General features: G+C 45.8%; 1 protein-coding gene across 1 annotated transcript in view; it reads right to left on the reverse strand.

The window, feature by feature from the left end:
- Positions 1 to 176: 176 nt before the first annotated feature.
- The window catches only part of LOC126642953 (centrosome-associated protein ALMS1-like), a 31879-nt gene continuing 11424 nt past the window's right edge, over positions 177 to 20631 (reverse strand). Inside the window, exons 4-9 of the mRNA XM_050321027.1 lie at positions 17408 to 17525; positions 14481 to 16584; positions 10168 to 10327; positions 8309 to 9634; positions 7549 to 7679; positions 177 to 1446 (exon numbers count right to left, since the gene is read on the reverse strand). Of these exons, the coding sequence (XP_050176984.1) occupies positions 181 to 1446; positions 7549 to 7679; positions 8309 to 9634; positions 10168 to 10327; positions 14481 to 16584; positions 17408 to 17525 (5105 nt within the window). The 3' untranslated portion in view covers positions 177 to 180. The remainder of the gene's footprint in view (positions 1447 to 7548; positions 7680 to 8308; positions 9635 to 10167; positions 10328 to 14480; positions 16585 to 17407; positions 17526 to 20631) is intronic.

Below are 20631 nucleotides of genomic sequence, written 5' to 3' on the forward strand. Positions count from 1 at the left end.
CCCCCTGATCCCAGAGCAGGGACTCGGGGTCTCTCTGGGCTTTGCCGCCCGGCTCTCGCCCGGAGGAGAACACCCGGCTGGGATCTGCTGGAGACACTGGGAAAGGTGATCTTGGACCTTCTGGAACGAGGCCAGCAGGTGGTAATTCGGGAGCAGCTTCTCTTGAATCTTCAGGAGCTTTCAAAGGCACCGGTTGAGTCTTGGTTTCGGGTTTATCCCCGGTTTCATCCCGCTTTCCACGTTCCCGTCCCTGCGCAGCTCCACGCGATGAACCTTGGAGGAGAGGGTGATGTGGACACAGGACAGGAATTTCTTGGCTGGTGAGGAGGGAGCTGCAGACGTGGTGGGTAAAAGCTCCTCTGGGGGTGAAGGGTGGGATGGCTCCACTTGCTCCCTCCCAGCCTCTGTTGCTGGAACGAGAGGTGGCTCATCAGCGTTTTCCCTCTCTTCTCCCAGCTCACCACGACCCTGGAGCAAATCCACTTGTTCTGCTGGATCGGAACCTTCCAAGTTCTCGCTGAGCTGGATGTGGCCAGAGCTGTTCTTCTCCTGCTGGGAAGAGCTCAGGGAATGGGGTTCAGTGAATGGATTTCTCTCCTGACTGAAGGCCATGTCCAGCCCCCCAGCTCTGCCGCTCTGCCTGCCCAACTCACCCCCATTCTGGGCCAAAAAATCACATTTTTCTGCACTGGGGGTCTGCCTTTTCCCAGCATGGATGCTCCCGGAATCCTGAGCTGACAAAGAGTCTGTGTCCTGATAAACTCCAGCTCTGTCCCTTTCAGTAGAGGTGGGATGGAACCTGCCCTGATCTGCATGATTAATCTCCTGGAACACGGATCCAGCCAGCACTGGACTGGCAGGACAAGTCCTGGATCCTTCCCAGTGTTCTCTGTCATGGCTCTGTTCCCCACTGGCAGCAGAGTCGACATCCACAGGCACGATCCCATCAAACCCATCCCTGGAGAGGCTGTTGCCCAGTGTCCCCAGTGGGGACTGGAGGTGTTTCCAGGATGAGGTGGTGATGGAAGTGATTGGCTTTCCCATCTCTTCCAAGCTCTTCTCCACAGGCAGCACCTTCGGAGCTGGCACGAGGAATTCTGTCCGTACATCAGAGCCCGTTGCACAGGGATCCCACTCCAGTGGTGGGTAAAGCTCAGCCATGGTGTGGGAATGGTCTGTGGCAGCTGGTGGGTATTGGCTGCACACAGCCATTCCAGCAGCAGCATTCCAGGATTTCAGCTGCATGTCCCTCAGCTGGAAGCTGTCAGAGGGATGGGATTTATGGAACAGCACAGCCTGTCCTGAGCTGGCCTCTGAAAGTTCCTGAGTCCTGATGGGCTGGGGGTGTCTGACAGTTGGGAATCTTGGAGTTTTGAAACTCCCTGTGTCCTGTTCCTGCTTATGGAGACACTCAGAGGCAGCTCCCAAACCACAGACCCAGGGATCCTGAAAAACAGAGACCAAGGTCACAGAGGTCGGGTGGAAAACTTCCCACCCTCACCAAAATCTGGATGGGAGAATTCAGAGTGAGAGGAGGGCTGTCAATAATGCAGTCTGCCATCAGGAAGGGATGGAATTAACCTGTGGAGGGACCAATCAAAAATTTATCATCATTTCTCCTGCTGCCCACGCTGGGGGATCAGCCTGGGACAAGAGGGGTTTTTTGGGATTGCAGCACATGTGGAGCTTCCCTAAGTTCTGAAACCCATGTGGAGGGATCAGCAGGGAGGGATGGACAGCACTTTTGCTTCCAAGCCTTTCCTAATTCCAACAGAAGCTGCCAAGTGCTGGCAGTGGATCCCTGCAGCACCTCACCTGCCCACTGTGAGGGGATGAAGTTTGGAAGAGAAGAAATGCAAATATCTGCAGATTAAAGACCCCACTCCAAACAAGGGAATAAAAAACCACACCCCAGACATGCAGAACTCCTGCCATTCTCAGAGCACAACGAGAAAAACTGGGAGCAAGTGTGGGAAAACCTGAAGTTACCACTGACAGCAATTTATTACTGTCAGTGTTGATCCAAAACCCACAACTGGTGTTGCCCTGGAGCAAATTCTGGGAATGACCCACCTGGGTTGAGCTTCCCCTCACTTGGACACGCACTAATTAAACAGGTATCCCAGTTATTCCCACCCCTGACACAAAATTCCACCCGAAATCCTGCACACTCCATGCCAGAAAGCACGAGGGAACCTCTTAAGTGGCCTCAACTTCCACCAGAGAAGGTTTAGATTGGATATTCCGAAACATTTCTTCATGGAAAAGGTTACCAAGCCCTGGAACAGGGATGTGGTGGAGTTCCCATCCCTGGAAGTGTTCAAAGGACCACGTGGATGTGGCACTTGTTGACATGGTTTAATGGTGAACACGGAGGTGCTGGTTGATGGTTGGACTTGATGACCTTAAAGATCTCTTCCAACCTCAAGGATTCCAGGATTTTAAGCACAATTTTATCAATTATCACACAATTTTATCAATTATCAAATGCCTTTAGAAATTCCAGCTCTTCCATTGAGGTGCAAACCTGAGACAAACGTACTGCCATGGAGATGGGCCAGATAAGCTAATTTTTTAACAAAAAAATAGCAACAAATTTAGGCTTTATTTATTTTTCCTAGAGATTGGAACAACTGTGGAAGCAGCAAGAGTGCATTCCATCAACAACACAGCTCCCCTGGATGGTTTTACCCTCATCAGCTAGTTGGGATCTGGCAATACAAAAATCAGCCAAACAAGAATTTCACTACAGGATTTTCCAGCCTTCCCCACATCCCAGATGCCATTCCAGCTGTGAACTATTCCAGCTGGATCGTTATTCCACGTTTTGGTGCCCTTAATCTCTTTTAAACCCGTCAATCAGTTGATTTGGATGCCTGCATCTCCAGGATGGACAAGAAGGGCTCGTGGAAGAATGGGAAGGACATGGAAGCAGAGCTGTTTTTCCAAGCCCAGGGGATGATCCCAAGACATCCCTTCCCTAAAACCACGTGCCGGTTCAACGGCCTGAAGTAACACGGAGCAACTCCCACAGCCCAAAGCGAGCACAGAAGTTGCTCTCAACTCATCTCCCCAAGCCTTTCACATGTTTTGTTGTGCCTGTGATGTGTCATCCTTCCAAAAATGAGCCGGGTGCCATATGATCCACGGGAGTTGTGCAGTGCAAATTTAGAGCTACAACTCCTTGAACTTCCTGAAGAAGCGAGAAAGCACAAGGAGTGGAAAAATACAGCAAGGGAGTGGAAGAGAACAGGGGGAGAAGAGGGAAGGATCTTGGGAAAGGCAACTGGGGGGCACTGGGCACCCGGGAAATACAGGTGGGGTGACAGGGGACTTAATTTAGGAGGGAGATTCAGAGGTTTAATTCAGAGGTTTAATCCTTAGCACATCAAAACCCACGGGCAGGGACACCTTCCACCAGCCCAGGGTGCTCCAGCCTGGCCTTGGACACTTCCAGGGATCCAGGGGCAGCCACAGCTTCTCTGCCCAACCTGGGCCAGGGCCTGCCCACCCTCACAGCATCCAATCCACAGGAATGCCTTGGCACCCTCTCTCTCCATCACCAACAGGTTTATAGTTTTAGTTTCCCAGGACCCATCTCTGGACAATCCCAAAGCACTTGCAGTCAATAAATCCACAGCCTTGGGCTCCTTTTCCTCCTAAAGAAGCCCAAGGCACTTCCTCTTTCCATGGATGGTCAATTCCCATCTGCAGGAGGAGTCAGCAGGAAATTCAGGATAAAACCTCTGTGTCAAGAGCTCCATGTTTGCCATTTGCTCCCAAGCATTTCTGCCAAGAATTAGTTATTAGAAGAGAGTAAGAGCATGAGCAGAGTATTTCATGGAATCATGGAATGGTTTGGGTTGGAAAGGACCCTAAAGCCTATCCAGTTCCCCACCAGGGACACTTTCCACTCTTATCCCAGGTTGCTCCAACTTGGCCACGGACAGTTCCAGGGATCCAGGGGCAGCCACAGTTTCTCTGGGAAATTCATTCCAGGGCCTCCCCACCCTCCCAGCCAGCAATTCCTTCCCAATATCCCATCTATCCCTGCCTTCTCAAACCATTCCCTGTGTGCTGTCCCTCCATGCCTTGTCCCCAGTCCCTCTCCAGCTCTCCTGGAGCCCCTTTAGGCCCTGCCAGGGGCTCTCAGGTCTCCCTGGAGCCTTCTCTTCTCCAGGGGAACCCCCCCAGCTCTCCCAGCCTGTTCATACTGAACTCTCCATGTTTTTCGAGCCACTTGAGGACACATTTACAGCTCCTTTCCCTGCACATGTCCCTGAAAATTCCGCTGTCATGGATTCCTCGAGCTGTCCCCCATAAAAACCAGAGTTTACACTTTCCCAAAGAACATCCAGCACCTTTAAATACCGATTTTAATCCGCTGAAGGAACTGTTTGTTTGAGTGCTGGGAACAGTTTGTTTCTCTCAGTCTTAAAAAAGTTTAGCAGAAGGAAAATATCTTGTTGTAATCTTTGGGTTTTTTTAGGTCCACGCAGCAGTTTGGCTCCAGAAATCCAACAGGTATTTTAAACACCACTTGTCACATAATTTAAAAGAGATTTTCCTACTCTCAGTTAGAATAAAACAGTTCCCAGCTGACACTGAGTCACATCCAGGGAAATATTTGACTGCAGTAAGTTCATTTTAGGGCCAAAATGGGGATCAAATAAAAGATGAAAGTGGGGGGGAGGGGGAAGTAGTTTCAAGTCTCCAGTTTTGGTTTTGTGGTTTGGTTTTCCTCTTTAGGAAAGGTGGATTTAAGGGAATGTGGATTTTGTAGGAAATGTGAATTTTTAGAAAGGTGAATTTTTAGAAAGGTGAATTTTTTAAGAAAGGTGAATTTTTTCAGAAAGGTGAATTTTCAGAAAGGTGAATTTTTCAGAAAGGTGAATTTTTAGAAAGGTGAATTTTCAGAAAGGTGAATTTTTAGAAAGGTGAATTTTTTCAGAAAGGTGAATTTTTTAAGAAAGGTGAATTTTTAGAAAGGTGAATTTTTAAGAAAGGTGAATTTTTTAAGAAAGGTGAATTTTAGGAAATGTGAATTTTATAAAAAATGCAAATTTTATAAGAAATGTGAATTTTATAAGAAATGTGAATTTTATAAGAAATGTGAATTTTATAAGAAATGTGAATTATAAGACATGTGAATTTTTAAGAAAGATGAATTTTAAGAAAGGTGAATTTTTTAAGAAAGGTGAATTTTAAGAAAGGTGAATTTTAAGAAAGGTGAATTTTTTAAGAAAGATGAATTTTAAGAAAGGTGAATTTTTTAAGAAAGGTGAATTTTTTAAGAAAGGTGAATTTTAAGAAAGGTGAATTTTATAAGAAAGGTGAATTTTATAAGAAAGGTGAATTTTATAAGAAAGGTGAATTTTTTAAGAAATGTGAATTTTAAGAAATGTGAATTTTATAAGAAATGTGAATTTTATAAGAAATGTGAACTTTAAGAAAGGTGAACTTTAAGAAAGGAGAATTTTTTAAGAAAGGTGAATTTTAGGAAATGAGAATTTTATAAGAAATGTGAATTTTTTAGGAAAGGTGAATTTCAGGAAATGAGAATTTTTTAATAAATTTGAGTTTCAGGAAAAGTGAATTTTTTTAGGAAAGGTGAATTTTTTAGAAAAGGTGGATTTTTTCAGGAAAGGTGGATTTTTTCAGGAAAGGTGGATTTTTTAGGAAAGAAGGTGAATTTTAAGAAAGGTGAATTTTTTAAGAAAGGTGAATTTCTAAAAATAAATAAAATACTCATTTTTTCCCCCCAGATTCCCAGACAAAGATTCCATCAATACATGGAATAACCTGGGAATTTTGATCTGTTGTCTCACTTACCAACACAGTTGATGCCAAAGAATTATAAACACAGACACAGAGTACTCTTAAAACACTGATTTTCACTCTTACTAATGCAAGGCTTTTAATTAAAACAAACAATCCAACCCCTGCTGCTTCTCCTGGCAGTGAACAGGGAAAAGGGGAAGGGAAAAAAGAAAGGGGGAAAAAAAGAAAGGGGGGAAAAAGAGAAAGGGAAAAAAAAGAAAGGGAAAAAAAGAAAGGGAAAAAAAAGAAAGGGAGAAAAAAAAAAAGGGGAAAAAAAAAGAAAAGGGAAAAAAAAAAAAGAAAGGGGAAAAAAAGAAAGGAAAAAAAAAGAAGGAAAAAAAAAAAGAAAGGGGAAAAAAAAAAAAGAAAGAGGGGAAAAAAAAGAAAGGAAAAAAAAGAAAGGGAAAAAAAAAGAAAGGCAGAAAAAGAAAGGGGGAGAAAGAAAAAGAAAGGGAAAGAAAGGGGGAAAAGAAGGGGAAAGAAAGGGAAAAAGAAAGGGGGAAAAGAAAGGGGGAAAAGAAAGGGAAAAGAAAGGAGGAGGAAAAAGAAAGGGGGAAAGAAAGGGGGGGGAAAGAAAGGGGAAAGAAGGGGGGAAAGAAAGGGGGGAAAAGAAAGGGGGGAAAAGGAAAGAAAGAAAGGGAAAAGAAAGGAAAGAAAAGAAAGAGGAAAGAAAGGGGGGAAAAAAGGAAGAAAAAGAAAGAGAAAGAAAGGGAAAAAGAAAGAAGGAAAAAAGAAAGAAAGGGGGGAAAAAGAAAGAAAAGGGAAAAAAGAAAGAAAGGGGGGAAAAAAGAGAAAGAAAGGGGGGAAAATAGAAAGGGCAGGGGGGAAAATAGAAAGGGCAGGGGGGGTAAAGAAAAGGGGGGGGAAAAGAAAGGAGTCTCTTCCTAAAGCTCAGGACACTTGTCTGAAACACCAGTCCCTGGAAATCCTGGGATTTCCATAATCCCACTGGACAATGCCAAAAACGGGTATTTAAAGGGGAAAAAAAGGTAAAATACACCTGGTTAGAAAAATTCCAATCTGTGGATATTTATGTTAATATGTGGACTAGAAATGTTCCAAAGGAGATACACAAAACATGGCAATTCCAAGCCAGGTCTTCCCAGGAAAATAGAGCTGCAAGAGGCTGAAAGCTCAGCCTGCCCTGCCCCAAATCAGCATCAACACTTGGATTATCCTACAGATACTTCCCAAGCTTTTCAGAACATCCAGTGATCACCATTCCAGAATTTTCCTTACCTTGAAGGAGTCTGGATTCTAACAGGAACTGGAAAAGCCCCTTTCCCCTCTGACCAACACAAGGCAGGAATAATTCACTGCCTCCTTCCCTGAAGATCCTTTGAAAAACAAGGATCTCACGGGAATGACACAACAAAAACTCCCATTGCCCAGAGGATATTCCATTGTCCACTGAGCTCCTTCCATGGAGGAGTTTCCAAGGCACAATCAGCACCTGCACAAATATTTTGGGAAAAGAGTTCCTCAAGCCAATCAAGGACCAGAATCTGCAGGAACTTTCTCACAATAACTCCCATTTTCCCAACACATCTGTGTCCTCCAGACCTTCCCATGGAACATCCTCAGCTCTGTGTCCCCTCCCCACATCCCAAACAGCTCCTCCCTCGAGATTCCAACTCCTATTTGGGGAAAACAATTTAAAAAAACCAAAAAAGAACCCCACAAGAACATGTGGAAAAGCATTTCCCCCCTTCCTGAGCTGGTTTGTACCTTGGCCTGGATGGATTTCTTGGCCCTCAGGAGCAGCTCTGCCTTGATTTCCTCGATTCTTTGCTGGGTCTCCTCATCCCAGTCTGGCACAGATTCCTGGGATCTGCTGGCCAGTTTCAGCTTCACCCAGGCTGTCAAAAAAAAAAACACCACAAAAATTCAGGAAGAGTTTTCCTTTTCCCATCTTGTGGAATGAAAATAGTTTGATAACTTAGAATCAAAGCTGGGCATTTCTAATTACCACAACTTTAGGGAACAAAGCCCACTGTGGAATTCCAGAAGCCCACTGTGGACTGATCAGGAATACAGTGTAAATGTATTTGTAAATGCAATGTAAATGACCAGGAATACAATGGGATTTTGGAACATTTCTTTGGAGATCCAGGACCTTTCTCCTGGTTCCATCATCCCTGTAGGCTCAGACATAAACCAAAACTCACTCACACCATCCCTTCCTGAATTCTTGACCTAATAAACGATGTGGATAAAATATCAGTGTCAGGCAAAGGGTCTTCCAAGTGGAAAAGCCCAATTCTATCCCATTTTACGTAGGAGTACTAAAAAATACCCACCATTTAAGCCCTGTCCTATTAAAGTTTCTTATATTATAATATGATATAATCACCTTTAAAATCAGGGCCACAGACACAGATCCTCTCACATCCACACCAAAGCAACCCCTCAAACACGAACCTAAATAAAGATTTGGTATTTTAATAATAAAACACAATAATAAAACACGACAGGGATGCTTTCTTACCCCGGATTTTCCTCTCCTGCTCCTCGGCGTTCCTGAGGATTTGGGCTGCCTCTCTCCCAGGGGATCCGCTCCTCAGGAGGTTCCTGACACGGGCAGCCAGGGAATCCCCGCTGCTGCTGCTGCCACTGCCCCCCAGCCCCGCTCCCTTCATCCTGGCACCACCAGCTCCACTCAGGAATCCTCCTGTGCCAGAGGTGCCACTCCCTGGATCCCCCAGGAGGTTCCTGACTCGGACAGCCAGGGAATCTCCGCTGCTGCTGTCGTCGCTCCCGCCGGCGCCTCCTGCTTTGCTTCCGGCTCCATTGGATCGGGACGTGCTCAGGAAGGCTCCTGGGATATCAGTGCTGCTTCCAGGGGGCTCTGAGGAAGGAGGATTCCCTGGTTCCGAGGTTGTGGCAGCGCTGCCCTGGCTGCTGGGGCTGCTCCGTGCCGGGCCCACCCGGGCGCGTTGGTTTCTGTCGGTGGTGACGCTGCTGCAACCCTCCGGCTCCGACCTTCCCGCAGATTTTCCTGCCCTGAACTCCTGGCATACTTCCTTCACTCCTTCACCCCGGTGTGAGTCGACCTGCAGAGCGTTCTCCCACCTCAAGTTACACGTGTCGGAATTCCAAGGGTTTATTCCCAACCCTTCTTCTCGCGCGCTTTGCCGGGTGGCAGCCTCGTCCCACGACAGTCTCTTCTGGGATTGAGGGGTTCTGTCCTGCACCAACCTGGGATCTCTGGGATCATCCTCCCGCCTCATCAGCGCCAGGGAAGACTCCCTGCTTTCCCTACGAGAGGCCATGGAAAAGGCAGGATGACCCCACCTGGCACTCAAATCCTCTGCCTCTGCCAGGAGCTCCCGGATGTCCCTCAGCACACCCGATCCCAGCCAAGAATCCCTGCCTTGCTCCTTGTTTCTCTCACTTCCCACCCTGGAGCTCTGGGATCCTCTGTCAGCTTCCATCCCGTTTTTAACTCCAGCCAAAACACCAGCAGCCCAACTCTGCAGGCTGCTGTCCAAAATTCTGGACTCGTTTTTAGCAAGATCCCGAACGCTGCTCGGAACAAGGAGGGGACTCTGCGTGTCGGAAGAGACAAGTTTGGAGACAGCAGGACACTCTGGATCCTGTGTGGAAATCGGAGCATCCCTCTGCAGCTGCTGGCATGGCACACTGCACTGGCTCCCTGGGCTGTCTCCAAAAACCCTTGGGAAGCTGGGAGAGAGCTCCTGGGGTGACAGAACATCAGAGCCAACCTCGGACTCCACGGGAATGGAAATGCTGAGAGCGGAAGTGTCGGAGTCGAAACCCGTCGGCACCACCTCAAATGCTGGCAACAATTTACCTACAAAGACACAGGACAGTCATTAATTAATTCACTGCATCAGCAAAGACTAATTTATCTTGTACTAAAGGGTTTGTAAAGAGAGAGGGAAGAATTCGAATATTGGAATACACAGGAAGAAAAAGTCTGGTCACGGTTGCTTAATCTCCAGATAGGAAGCATTTCCTCCTCAAAAAACCTCCTGGAAAAAGGGAAATAAAGGGGGAAAAGGGAAATAATAAAGAGGGAGAGAGGAAATGATAAAGGGGAGAGGGAAATGATAAAGGGACAAAGAGAAATAATGGGGAAAAGGGAAATAAAGGGGTAAAGAAGATCCAGTGTCGCTGCACTGGCCCATGGCCATAATTCTTCAGGGAGGAGGCAGGTTTTCCAAGGTTTTAGTACTTTTCCAATGCCAAACACCTCACATTTGACAGAGGGGAAGATCAACTCACACGAATGGAAGAGAAAAAACACACTTAACACCACCAGGCCAAGAGCAGCTTCCCAGGTGAGTGAATTCCTGTGTTCCCCAAGGTGCTCCTTTCCCATACCTTGTGCCTTTGGAGGGATCCTGGCCAGGGTGTCCAGGGAGCCTTTGACTGTCCTGAGCTCTGACGGGGAAAACTCAACTTCCCTGATGGGTCCTCGGGGTAGAAACGGAGCCAAAATGGTCCCAGGGGACTGGTCAATGCCAAGGTTCCGGAGATATATCTGGCAAAAGAAGGAGTAAGAAACACTTGGAGAATGGCAACGGGCTCTGGAGTTGGAGAAGTTTTTATTCCAGTGCTCTGGATGCTGCAGGAGTTGGATAACTTGGAGCAGGTTGGTGAACTTCACCCTCACCCGTTTAAAAGGATATTTCCCAGCTGGAAGGAGAACACAAAGGTTTGGGTTCAAAACCTGCTTCCTCCCCCAACAGCTGGTGCACAGAAAACTTTATTAGATTGGAAATTCGAGGCAGGGAAGGGCCTCTTTTTAGAGGATAAGTTTGGGAACACTTTGGTCAGAGCTGGTTGAAAACCATCATGAACCAACTTTTGTGGTGGTGCTGAGGGGAACCAGAGAGTCAGGGAATGGTTTGGGTTGGGAGGGACATTAAAAACCATCCAGTGCCACCCCCTGCCATGGGCAGGGACACCTTCCACCAGCCCAGGTTGTTCTAACCTGCCCTTGGACACTTCCAGGGATCCAGGGGCAGCCACAGCTTCTCTGCCCAACCTGGGCCAGGGCCTGCCCACCCTCTCAGCCAGCAATTCCTTCCCAATATCCCATCTCTCCCTGCCCTCTGGCAGTGGGAAGCCATTCCCTGTGTCCTGTCCCTCCAGCCCTTGTCCAAAGTCCCTCTCCATGTTTCCTGTTGGCTCCTTCAGGTCCTGGAAAGCCACAATCAGCTAATCCCAAATCCTGCTCTTCTCCAGGCTGCACCATCCCAACTCTCCGCTTTTCCTCCCAGGAGCTGCTCCATCCCTCAATCCATCCCTCTGATCAACTTGTCCTGGCCAAGGGGCAGAAAATCACCTTCTGCTGTGCAAGAACAACTTCATTAAAATTAAATTGATTCGTTTATAGAGAAGCCAAAGGAAAATTGTCCTCAAAGTCTAAAACTGTGATATACCAGAGAAAATGTTTGTGAGGACAAGCCCAACTTTCCCTGGAAAACACCAGGAGATTGTCAGTTCAGACACACACAGCAGCATCCCTGAATTAATGGATTTTGAAGGAGTCTCATGGAGTTTAAGAACCTACCAAAGGTCGTTTAGAACCTTCTGAGGAAGCAATTTTTCTAAGTTTACATACAGGTATCCTCTGCATTAAAAAAAGAACCCACATTTTTCCTTGATTTAATCCCCTGCAGAAGCAAATTCATTTCAACTCATCCATCCCATGTCCTAAACATGCCAAGAAAAATGAAATTAATTATTTTATGGATCGTGGCCAACTCTATTTCCTCTGATTTTATTATAAACCTACATATTAACAGCCACAAAAGTGACCTAATCTCCTTTACCTTGTCAGTGATTTATGGGAGCAGAATCCCTCACAAACAGGGCTCAAAACCAGGCCTAATTATAATCACTAATATAAATCACCTTCATGTCTCCTGAGTTTGGTTTAAAACACCATCCCTGCAATATTTATATTTGTTTCAACACTTCTTTGCAAAGAAAAAAGAGTGAAAAAAACCCCAAACCTTTTGAAACCCAGCCCCAAAGCCCTGGTTTATTTATGGGAATCATCCTGTGAGAGGAGCAGCCTCTCCCTCAGGGGGTGATGACACGTTTCTCATTAGCATAAATCTGCATCTCATTTTCCCCACCCCTCCAGAGCCATCAGCAGAGTTAACAGGGCTGCTCCTCCATCCTCTCCCACCTTCCCAAAACAGGGAAGAAATCTGGATGAGGGAAGGCATGAAGTGGCTCTGAATGCCTCTTGTGAGCAACGTGGAAAGAATGAAATGAAAGAGTTTGGGCCTTGGAAGGCGGAACAAAAGTGAACAAGCAAAAATGGGTATTTATAGCAAATGAAAAGAGATTTCATTTCCAAGGATTTCTGGGGTGGGTTTGCTATTCCTGCAGAGCTGTGGGGGTGTGGAGTTCAGTTCTCCTGCCTTTCCTTACTCAGCACTCGAGTCTCAGCCTCCTGTTTTGGATAATTATAACCTGAGCTCCTGAAAGGAGCTGGGAGATCAGGAATGGCACAGCAGGGATCTGCTGGAAGAGCTACAACCAAATTATTCACAAGATTTCACTTTTTATCACTATCAGGGAATCATGGAAAATGGTTTGGGTTGGAAGGGACCTTAAAGATCATCTCATTCCAACCCCGTGCCATGGACAGGGACACTTTTCACTATCCCAGGTTGTTCCAACCTGGCCTTGGACAATTCCAAGGATCCAGGGGCAGCCACAGCTTCTCTGCCCAATCTGTGCCAGGGCCTCCCTACCCTCACAGCCAGCAATTCCTTCCCAATATCCCATCTCTCTTGCCTTCTGGCACTATGAAGTCATTCCCTGTGTCCTGTCCCTCCAGCCCTTGTCCAAAGTCCCTCTCCATGTTTCCTGTTGGCTCCTTCAGGTCCTGGAAAGCCACAATCAGCTAATCCCAAATCCTGCTCTTCTCCAGGCTGCACCATCCCAACTCTCCCAGCTTTTCCTCCCAGGAGCTGCTCCATCCCTCTGATCAACTTGTCCTGGCCAAGGGGCAGAAAATCACCTTCTGCTGTGCAAGAATAACTTCATTAAAATTAAATTGATTCGTTTATAGAGAAGCCAAAGGAAAATCATCCTCAAACTCTAAAACTGTGATATACCAGAGAAAATTTTTGAGAGGACAAGCCCAACTTTCCCTGGAAAACACCAGGAGATTGTCAGTTCAGACACACACAGCAGCATCCCTGAATTAATGGATTTTGAAGGAGTCTCATGGAGTTTAAGAACCTACCAAAGGTCGTTTAGAACCTTCTGAGGAAGCAATTTTTCTAAGTTTACATACAGGTATCATCTGCATTAAAAAAAGAAACCAAATTTTTCCTTCATTTAATCCCCTGCAGAAGCAAATTCATTTCAACTCATCCATCCCATGTCCTAAACATGCCAAGAAAAATGAAATTAATTTTTTAATGGATCGTGGCCAACTCTATTTCCTGTGATTTTATTATAAACCTACATATTAACAGCCACAAAAGTGACCTAATCTCCTTTACCTTGTCAGTGATTTATGGGAGTAGAATCCCTCACAAACAGGGCTCAAAACCAGACCTAATTATAATCACTAATATAAATCACCTTCATGTCTCCTGAGTTTGGTTTAAAACACCATCCCTGTAATATTTATATTTGTTTCAACACTTCTTTGCAAAGAAAAAAGGGTGAAAAAAACCCCAAACCTTTTGAAACCCAGCCCCAAAGCCCTGGTTTATTTATGGGAATCATCCTGGGAGAGGAGCAGCCTCTCCCTCAGGGGGTAATGACACGTTTCTCATTAGCATAAATCTGCATCTCATTTTCCCCACCCCTCCAGAGCCATTAGCAGAGTTAACAGGGCTGCTCCTCCATCCTCTCCCACCTTCCCAAAACAGGGAAGAAATCTGGATGAGGGAAGGCATGAAGTGGCTCTGAATGCCTCTTGTGAGCAACGTGGAAAGAATGAAATGAAAGAGTTTGGGCCTTGGAAGGCGGAACAAAAGTGAACAAGCAAAAATGGGTATTTATAGCAAATGAAAAGAGATTTCATTTCCAAGGATTTCTGGGGTGGGTTTGCTATTCCTGCAGAGCTGTGGGGGTGTGGAGTTCAGCTCTCCTGCCTTTCCTTACTCAGCACTCGAGTCTCAGCCTCCTGTTTTGGATAATTATAACCTGAGCTCCTGAAAGGAGCTGGGAGATCAGGAATGGCACAGCAGGGATCTGCTGGAAGAGCTACAACCAAATTATTCACAAGATTTCACTTTTTATCACTATCAGGGAATCATGGAAAATGGTTTGGGTTGGAAGGGACCTTAAAGATCATCTCATTCCAACCCCGTGCCATGGACAGGGACACTTTTCACTATCCCAGGTTGTTCCAACCTGGCCTTGGATAATTCCAAGGATCCAGGGGCAGCCACAGCTTCTCTGCCCAACCTGGGCCAGGGCTCCCCACCCTCACAGCCAGCAATTCCTTCCCAATATCCCAACTAAATCTTCCTTTTCCACTATGAAGTCATTCCCTGTGTCCTGTCCCTCCATTCCTTGTCCCAAGTCCCTCTCCAGCTCTCCTGGAGCCCCTTTAGGCCCTGGAAAAAGGAATGGATAACTCTGACAAAAGAGTTGACCCTAAAATAAATGGGTAACTCTGACACCAGAGGTTAAATTAAAAACACACTTACTGGGATCCTTTCTTCAATATCCAACTCTTCTTTCTTCGGAGTTTCCACAGGATTTGCTCCAACAGGGAGGAATTTGTCACCTCCTGCACTGGGGAAGGGCCTGGAGACCCCTCCAGAGCTCGGGGCGGATCCCAAACCCCCCTGGCTGCTCCCACCAGAACTAACGGGAACATTCAAACTATCCGGGGAAATTGCCCCCAGGTTGTCCCGGATGACGGGACCAGTGGGAATATTCAGGCTAAGAGACCGATCTTCAGGAGCATCCCAATTCTTCTGGCCACCAGTTGGAGAGCTTCCATCCTTTTTAAGGAGCTGAGCAACACTGGAAACCCAAACATTGGGATCTGAGCTTTGTCCAGTGTTGTTGTTTTCCGTGTCTTCACTGCTGGATCCAGAAACAATCTTCTGGATCATGGAGCCTCCTAAATTACTGCCCAACACTCCTAAAACATGTTTTTCTTCTTCTGGAGGCTGCAGATCCTCTGTGGAATTTGCTGGTGGAATAACCCCAGGCAAGGAATGTTTCCTGCTGGAGACATTCACGGCGTTGTCCGACTGGGATCTCGTAAGAGAGGGGACAGGCAGGAGGTTTTTACTTGGGAAATGCAAACTTCCCAGAGAACCTGTCTCCCTAGGGGGAGCAGCAGCAAAATCCTCGGGATTTCTGCTGCTTTTCTGGTTGGACAAAGCATGGCTGGAGGAAATGGCAATGGCACTGGAGGCTTTTCTTCCAGGAGAAAATCCACCGGGAGTCCCGGCATGAGGAACCTCCTCTGGCTGGCTGACGTTCCAAGATCCAACCTTCTCCATGAAACTAAGGGATGGGAGGGACTGGATTCTTCCAGTGTGGGGATATTTCCACTTGAAGGGCTCCAAATGTCCACAGTTTTCCTTCGGAGCACGTTGGGGTGAATGCTGCTTCCCAGGGGTGGGGGAGTTCCCTGCAGGAACATCAGGACACGTTGGAGAGGCCTGGAGATCCGACCGGAGCGCCGGGACACCAAGTTGTTCTGCCTTGACTGTCTTCTTCAGGAATACCCCCGGAGTGGACTGAAAGATGGGATGAGCAAAGTGCAGGGAGAACGAGGCGTCGCCTCCGAGATTGAAGGAAGGGGAAATGTCTGTGACTTTATGGCCCCTTTCTATGGAAAAATCCGAAGGGGTCAATTCGCTCCCGCTCCCTCCGGGATCGGCTCCCGCCGGATATTCCGCACCGCACGGAGGCGTCTCCGTGTCAACAACCCGCTGTCCAGGTGCACAATCCCTGGTGTCTGTCCCAGCAGGGATCAGCTCCTCTTTCCCAAATCCCACTGCAGGAGGTGGTTGTTTGCCCTGACCATCCAGGAAGGCTCCCTGGAGTTCCTCAGGGATGAACTTCGAGCTTCCAGAGCCGTTTAAATCCACTCGGTGTTCCTTGGACATCCCTTTGCCTGGCTCAGAAGTCTTGGAAGAAGGAACATCGGGAGCACTTGGATTTTGGGAATGGTCGTTCCTCGAGCCATCAGATGAATTATTTGACAAATCAAGCTCGTTCTTTTCCAGCTTTTCCAGGACTCCTCCCTCACTCTTGACCATTTGCACCTTCTCCTTTTGCATCTCCCTCTCGCTTTTTTCCGTCAGAGCTGTTTTGTAGGAGGAATTTCCTGAAGACGAGAACTCATCCTGCCTCAGGAGCTCCTTCTCTTTCCCTGGAAGCTCAATACCAGCAGCTGGACCATCGCTGTCACTGGAGGAATGTCCATCATTCCCAGACGTGCTCCGGGGTTCCTTTGGGAGAGAAGTTCCCGCTTGGTTTGGCCTCTTTTCCAGCAGCACCTTTGGAGCAGAGTTTGTGGAATCCTCACTTGTCTGGGGACTCGATGCCTCCTCATCAGTTTTCCAGGATTTCTTGCCCTCCTTGCTCCCACGCTGTCCGGACAAGGAGTTTTGGGAAGACAAATCGGCATCTCCAGGATCAGCAGGTCCGGATGGAAAGGGATGTTGGGACAAGGAGCAGCCACTGGGAGCATCCAAGGGAGGGGCTGTGTCCCTCAGGGATGGAGAGTCACGGACGTGGGAAGGCTCCAAAAGCTCCTGGGACACTCCAGAAACATCGGGAATTCCTCTGGAAGAGACAAGAAAAGGAAGTGAATTTCTCGTTACCCTTTTTAATCTCAATATCCTGATTTTCTGCTTAAATGTCACAGAGAAAAGCAGAATATCCCTTAAACAAATACCTAGGGTTAAGCAAAATACACCAAAAAAAAAATCCCCTCAATGGCCCAAAACCTGAAGAAATGGAAAAAAAGAAATACTAAAAATAATAATAAAATATAATAAAAGAATCTTTATAAAATGTCTTTATATATATATACAATATTTTTTATAAAACATTATATTATTGGTATAATTAATTAGAAAATATTCATATTTTATACAATGACTCATAATTCTATAACTAATTATAAAATATTGTGTTAATATTCTATTTCTAATGTACTTATATAAAGATATTTTTAAAATGAAAATATAATATGTATGTTTTATTTATTACATAGTTATTATATATTTATAGATACATATTTATATATCTGGATATAAACATATATTTATATACCATTTTTATATAAATGCATTAAATGTTTTCTATAATATATATTTTATTACATACTTGTCATATAATATATTTATTATATAATATTATGTAATAAATATTACACATAAGTATTGTAATAATAACTATTCTATATAAAGTAGATGTAAACTATATACTAAAATATACAGTCCCAAAATAATAAAAAATAAATAAAAATGTGTAATAAAAAGAAATATTATAATAATATTAGTTTCTACTTAGTTTGTCAATATTTTTTGACCTATTTAGGATTCAAATGTTTTTTCCTGACAGGATGTTATTTAATAAAGAAATAAATGGCACTTTCTCCCACCTTAAGGGAATAAAATCCATTCCTGAGGGCTGGAAGAGCGACTCATCCAGGATCCTTGGGCCTCCTGTTGAGCACATCAGGAGCGGGAGACACGGAGAGAACCGACTTTCCTGGATTTCTGGGAAAATAACAAGGAAAAAAGAACAATAAGAGCTTTGCCTTCCCATTCAAATCCCCCTCCAACTGCAGGGAAAACGATGGAATGCCATCCCTTGACCCCTCTGCTGGAGCAGGTTCCCTCAGGGAGGGAATTCAGCTTTCCTGTCAGGGAGCAAAATCCGGGTTCTTCTCATCCATCTCCAAACATTCCATGGCACTGACATGTCCAGCTTATCCATAAACTTCCTTTTGTGCACATTCCCATCCTTTCCCGCTCCCTGGTCAGCCCCTCCCATCCTGATTTCCATGCAGGATGTCCACATCACCTTCTACTTCCTTAAAATCCAAGAGACCCCACTGATCCCTTTCCCAGCCTCCATTTTTCCATAAATTTCCATTATAGCAAAGGTTACACGGGATTTTTTTTTTTCCTTAGGGATTCCAGATAAAGGAATTTCTTTCAGGATGAAGGATGAAGGAACAATAAAACTTAAAGGAACAATGACACTTCAAGGAAGAATAAAACTTAAAGGAACAATAAAACTTTAGTTTAAAATTAACTTAGTTTTAAAATTGATTTAATTAATTTTGGTTAAATGTGAATTAAAATGCTTTTTTGGAAGGAGGAAGGGGGAGGGAAAGGAAAAAGGGGGAAGGAAAGAAGGAAATGGGGGGAAGGAAAGGAAATGGTGGGATTTGGGGAATGATGGGATTTGAATCACAATTTCATTCGTGGTTTGAAATCACGGAACGGGAGACTGAGCTAATTCAGTGGGATCTGCTTCACTTTTATTTAAAATACACAGAAAACAAATATTTGTGTTCAGGGGCTGATCCTGCCACAGCCTGGACATCCAATTCCTCGTTCCCAACCATTCACCTGGAGCAGACAATATTTCCAATGCATTGATTCCATTTAATGTACATTTTTGGCCCTTATACTTGAAAATAATTGGACCCAGAACTGCATTAAAGATGCCAAAACATGGATTTAAAGAAACTTTAGGCGAGTTGGAACCTAAATTATTTTAGCTCTGCTGGATGGACATTTCCCCCTCCCAACTCTTGTTTTATATTTAAAATAATAAAATAAAATAATATTATTTGGAGTTCTCAAATTCCTCCGTAATTCCCATTTTATGTTTACACAACACGGCATCTTATTTTGATTCAAACAATAGAAGAGAAAAGTAAGTTTTCCTGCTTTTCAGCTCCATTTCTTCACTCTGAAAATGTATTTTCCAGCTGAAGTGAAAATCAGGAGGGATTAAAGAAAAGGCTTTTCCACAACATAAAAATTGGGTGTGCTTTGGGAAGGAAGAGACAAAAAGCACTGAAGGAAGGATCAAGAAATAATGGGGAAAAAGCTGCCAAAAATAGATTTTGACTAACTATTTTTTATCATTTATTTTATCAATACAGGTGTAGATATAAGTCCACATACACACACATATATATACAGAACATAAGTCACAATATCTGGCTGATAAATCAATATATTGTATCAACAAAAACAGAAGTACCACTCAACATCTGCATTAGGAAAGTCAAACAGATGAAAAAGTGAATTAAGATTCTCCAAGCAAAGCTGGAAACTGGGAATTCTCACTTCATCGAGTCCCTTCCAGAGCCTTCTTGTCTCTGCCCTATGGGAAACTCCAGAAATCCCTAAATTCTGCCAGAGAAGGTCCATGGATGAGGCAGATATTTGCCAAGTAACAGTGCACAGAGCATCCCTACAGGGCAGGGAATCCCTCCAAGGGTCCATGGGATATTGGGAAGGAATTCCTGGCTGGGAGGGTGGGGAGGCCCTGGCACAGGTTGGGCAGAGAAGTTCTGGCTACCCCTGGATCCCTGGAAGTGTCCAAGGAGCAACCTGGGCTGGTGGAAGGTGTCCCTGCCCACGGCAGGGGGTTGGAACTGGATGGTCTTTCGGGTCCCTTCCAACCCAACCCATTTCCAACCCGACCATTACATTCCAGTGGGAACAAGGTGACCTCACACAGCGGGAATAGCAGGACAAGGAAAAAATCAGACTCTTCAGTAGGAGATTTCAGCAGAGCTGTCCCCCTCAGACTGAGATCCTTCAGGAACTCCCTCCCCAGCTTCTCCCAGCAGCATTCCCGTTTCGCCAAGCACCAGAAATCTGCCTCAGGCTGACAGTTCCCACCTTCCCCAGAGGTTCCCACCTGGAAAAACCATGGTGGGGATCCCTGACTTGAAGCAGCAGAGAACTGACAAGGCCAGGAGAGAAGAGCGAGCCAAAAAGGGAACATAAAACCCAAGGAAGAGAGAGGAAAGCTGCAGCCCCATTCCCTGTGGAAATCCACTTGCTCCCTTTAGGAAGCCGCAGGGATGACCTGCAGAAGAACCTCCTGGAGGTCAATAAATGCCATTTAACGGGGGCTACAACCCTGCTTTTATTTCCCATATAAACCCCAAACCCAGCCACGCCCCACGTTCCACCTCCCGCCGCTTTCTCCCATCTCCCAGCACACGACCCCGGCGTGTTTTCCTTTCAGCCCCTCGTTTTCCCCAGGGAGGCAGAAAAGATCCCTGTGATCCCGTTTGGGATGCTCGGGGTGGGTTCTGCCGGCACAGGAGCAGCTGCTCGGAGCTGAGAGCAGCCAGTGACGTCAGCGCATCCCTCTCGGAGCAGCTCGTGTGTCAAAACACGGATTTCTCCTGAAGGTCAAAAGCTCCCTCGCAGGCGAGTTCACCGAGCAGGCAGAGCTGGGCACGGTCCCCTCCTTCCCAGCCCGCTGGAAATTCCAAATGCCACTGTCAAGCTGCCGTTTGGGGGAGGTAAAACAAAAAGGAAGGCAAAATACAAACAAAAACCATCCGAGCTCTGTCAGGCTGTTCCACGGGAGCAGTTTCAGTACAAGTGGCATCTGAGTCTCCCTTCCTGCAGGGAGATTCCAGATATTTGTGAAAAGAAGAAGAAATAAATTATGTTGGAGCTTAATTTTTTTCCTTCCCTCTCACCTCTGCTCCCGGATCTGGGAATGAAGTGCATGTACAAAAAGCCTGGAGCTGCCAGGACAGCTCTGAAGAGGAAGAAATAAAAGAGCAGCAGGAGAGAGAATTCTCGTGCCTTTCTATCGATGTTAAAAAATATATCA

Source organism: Myiozetetes cayanensis, unplaced genomic scaffold (genome assembly GCF_022539395.1).
Source record: "Myiozetetes cayanensis isolate MyiCay16 unplaced genomic scaffold, myiCay2020 scf26, whole genome shotgun sequence".
Taxonomy (NCBI): Eukaryota; Metazoa; Chordata; class Aves; order Passeriformes; family Tyrannidae; genus Myiozetetes; species Myiozetetes cayanensis.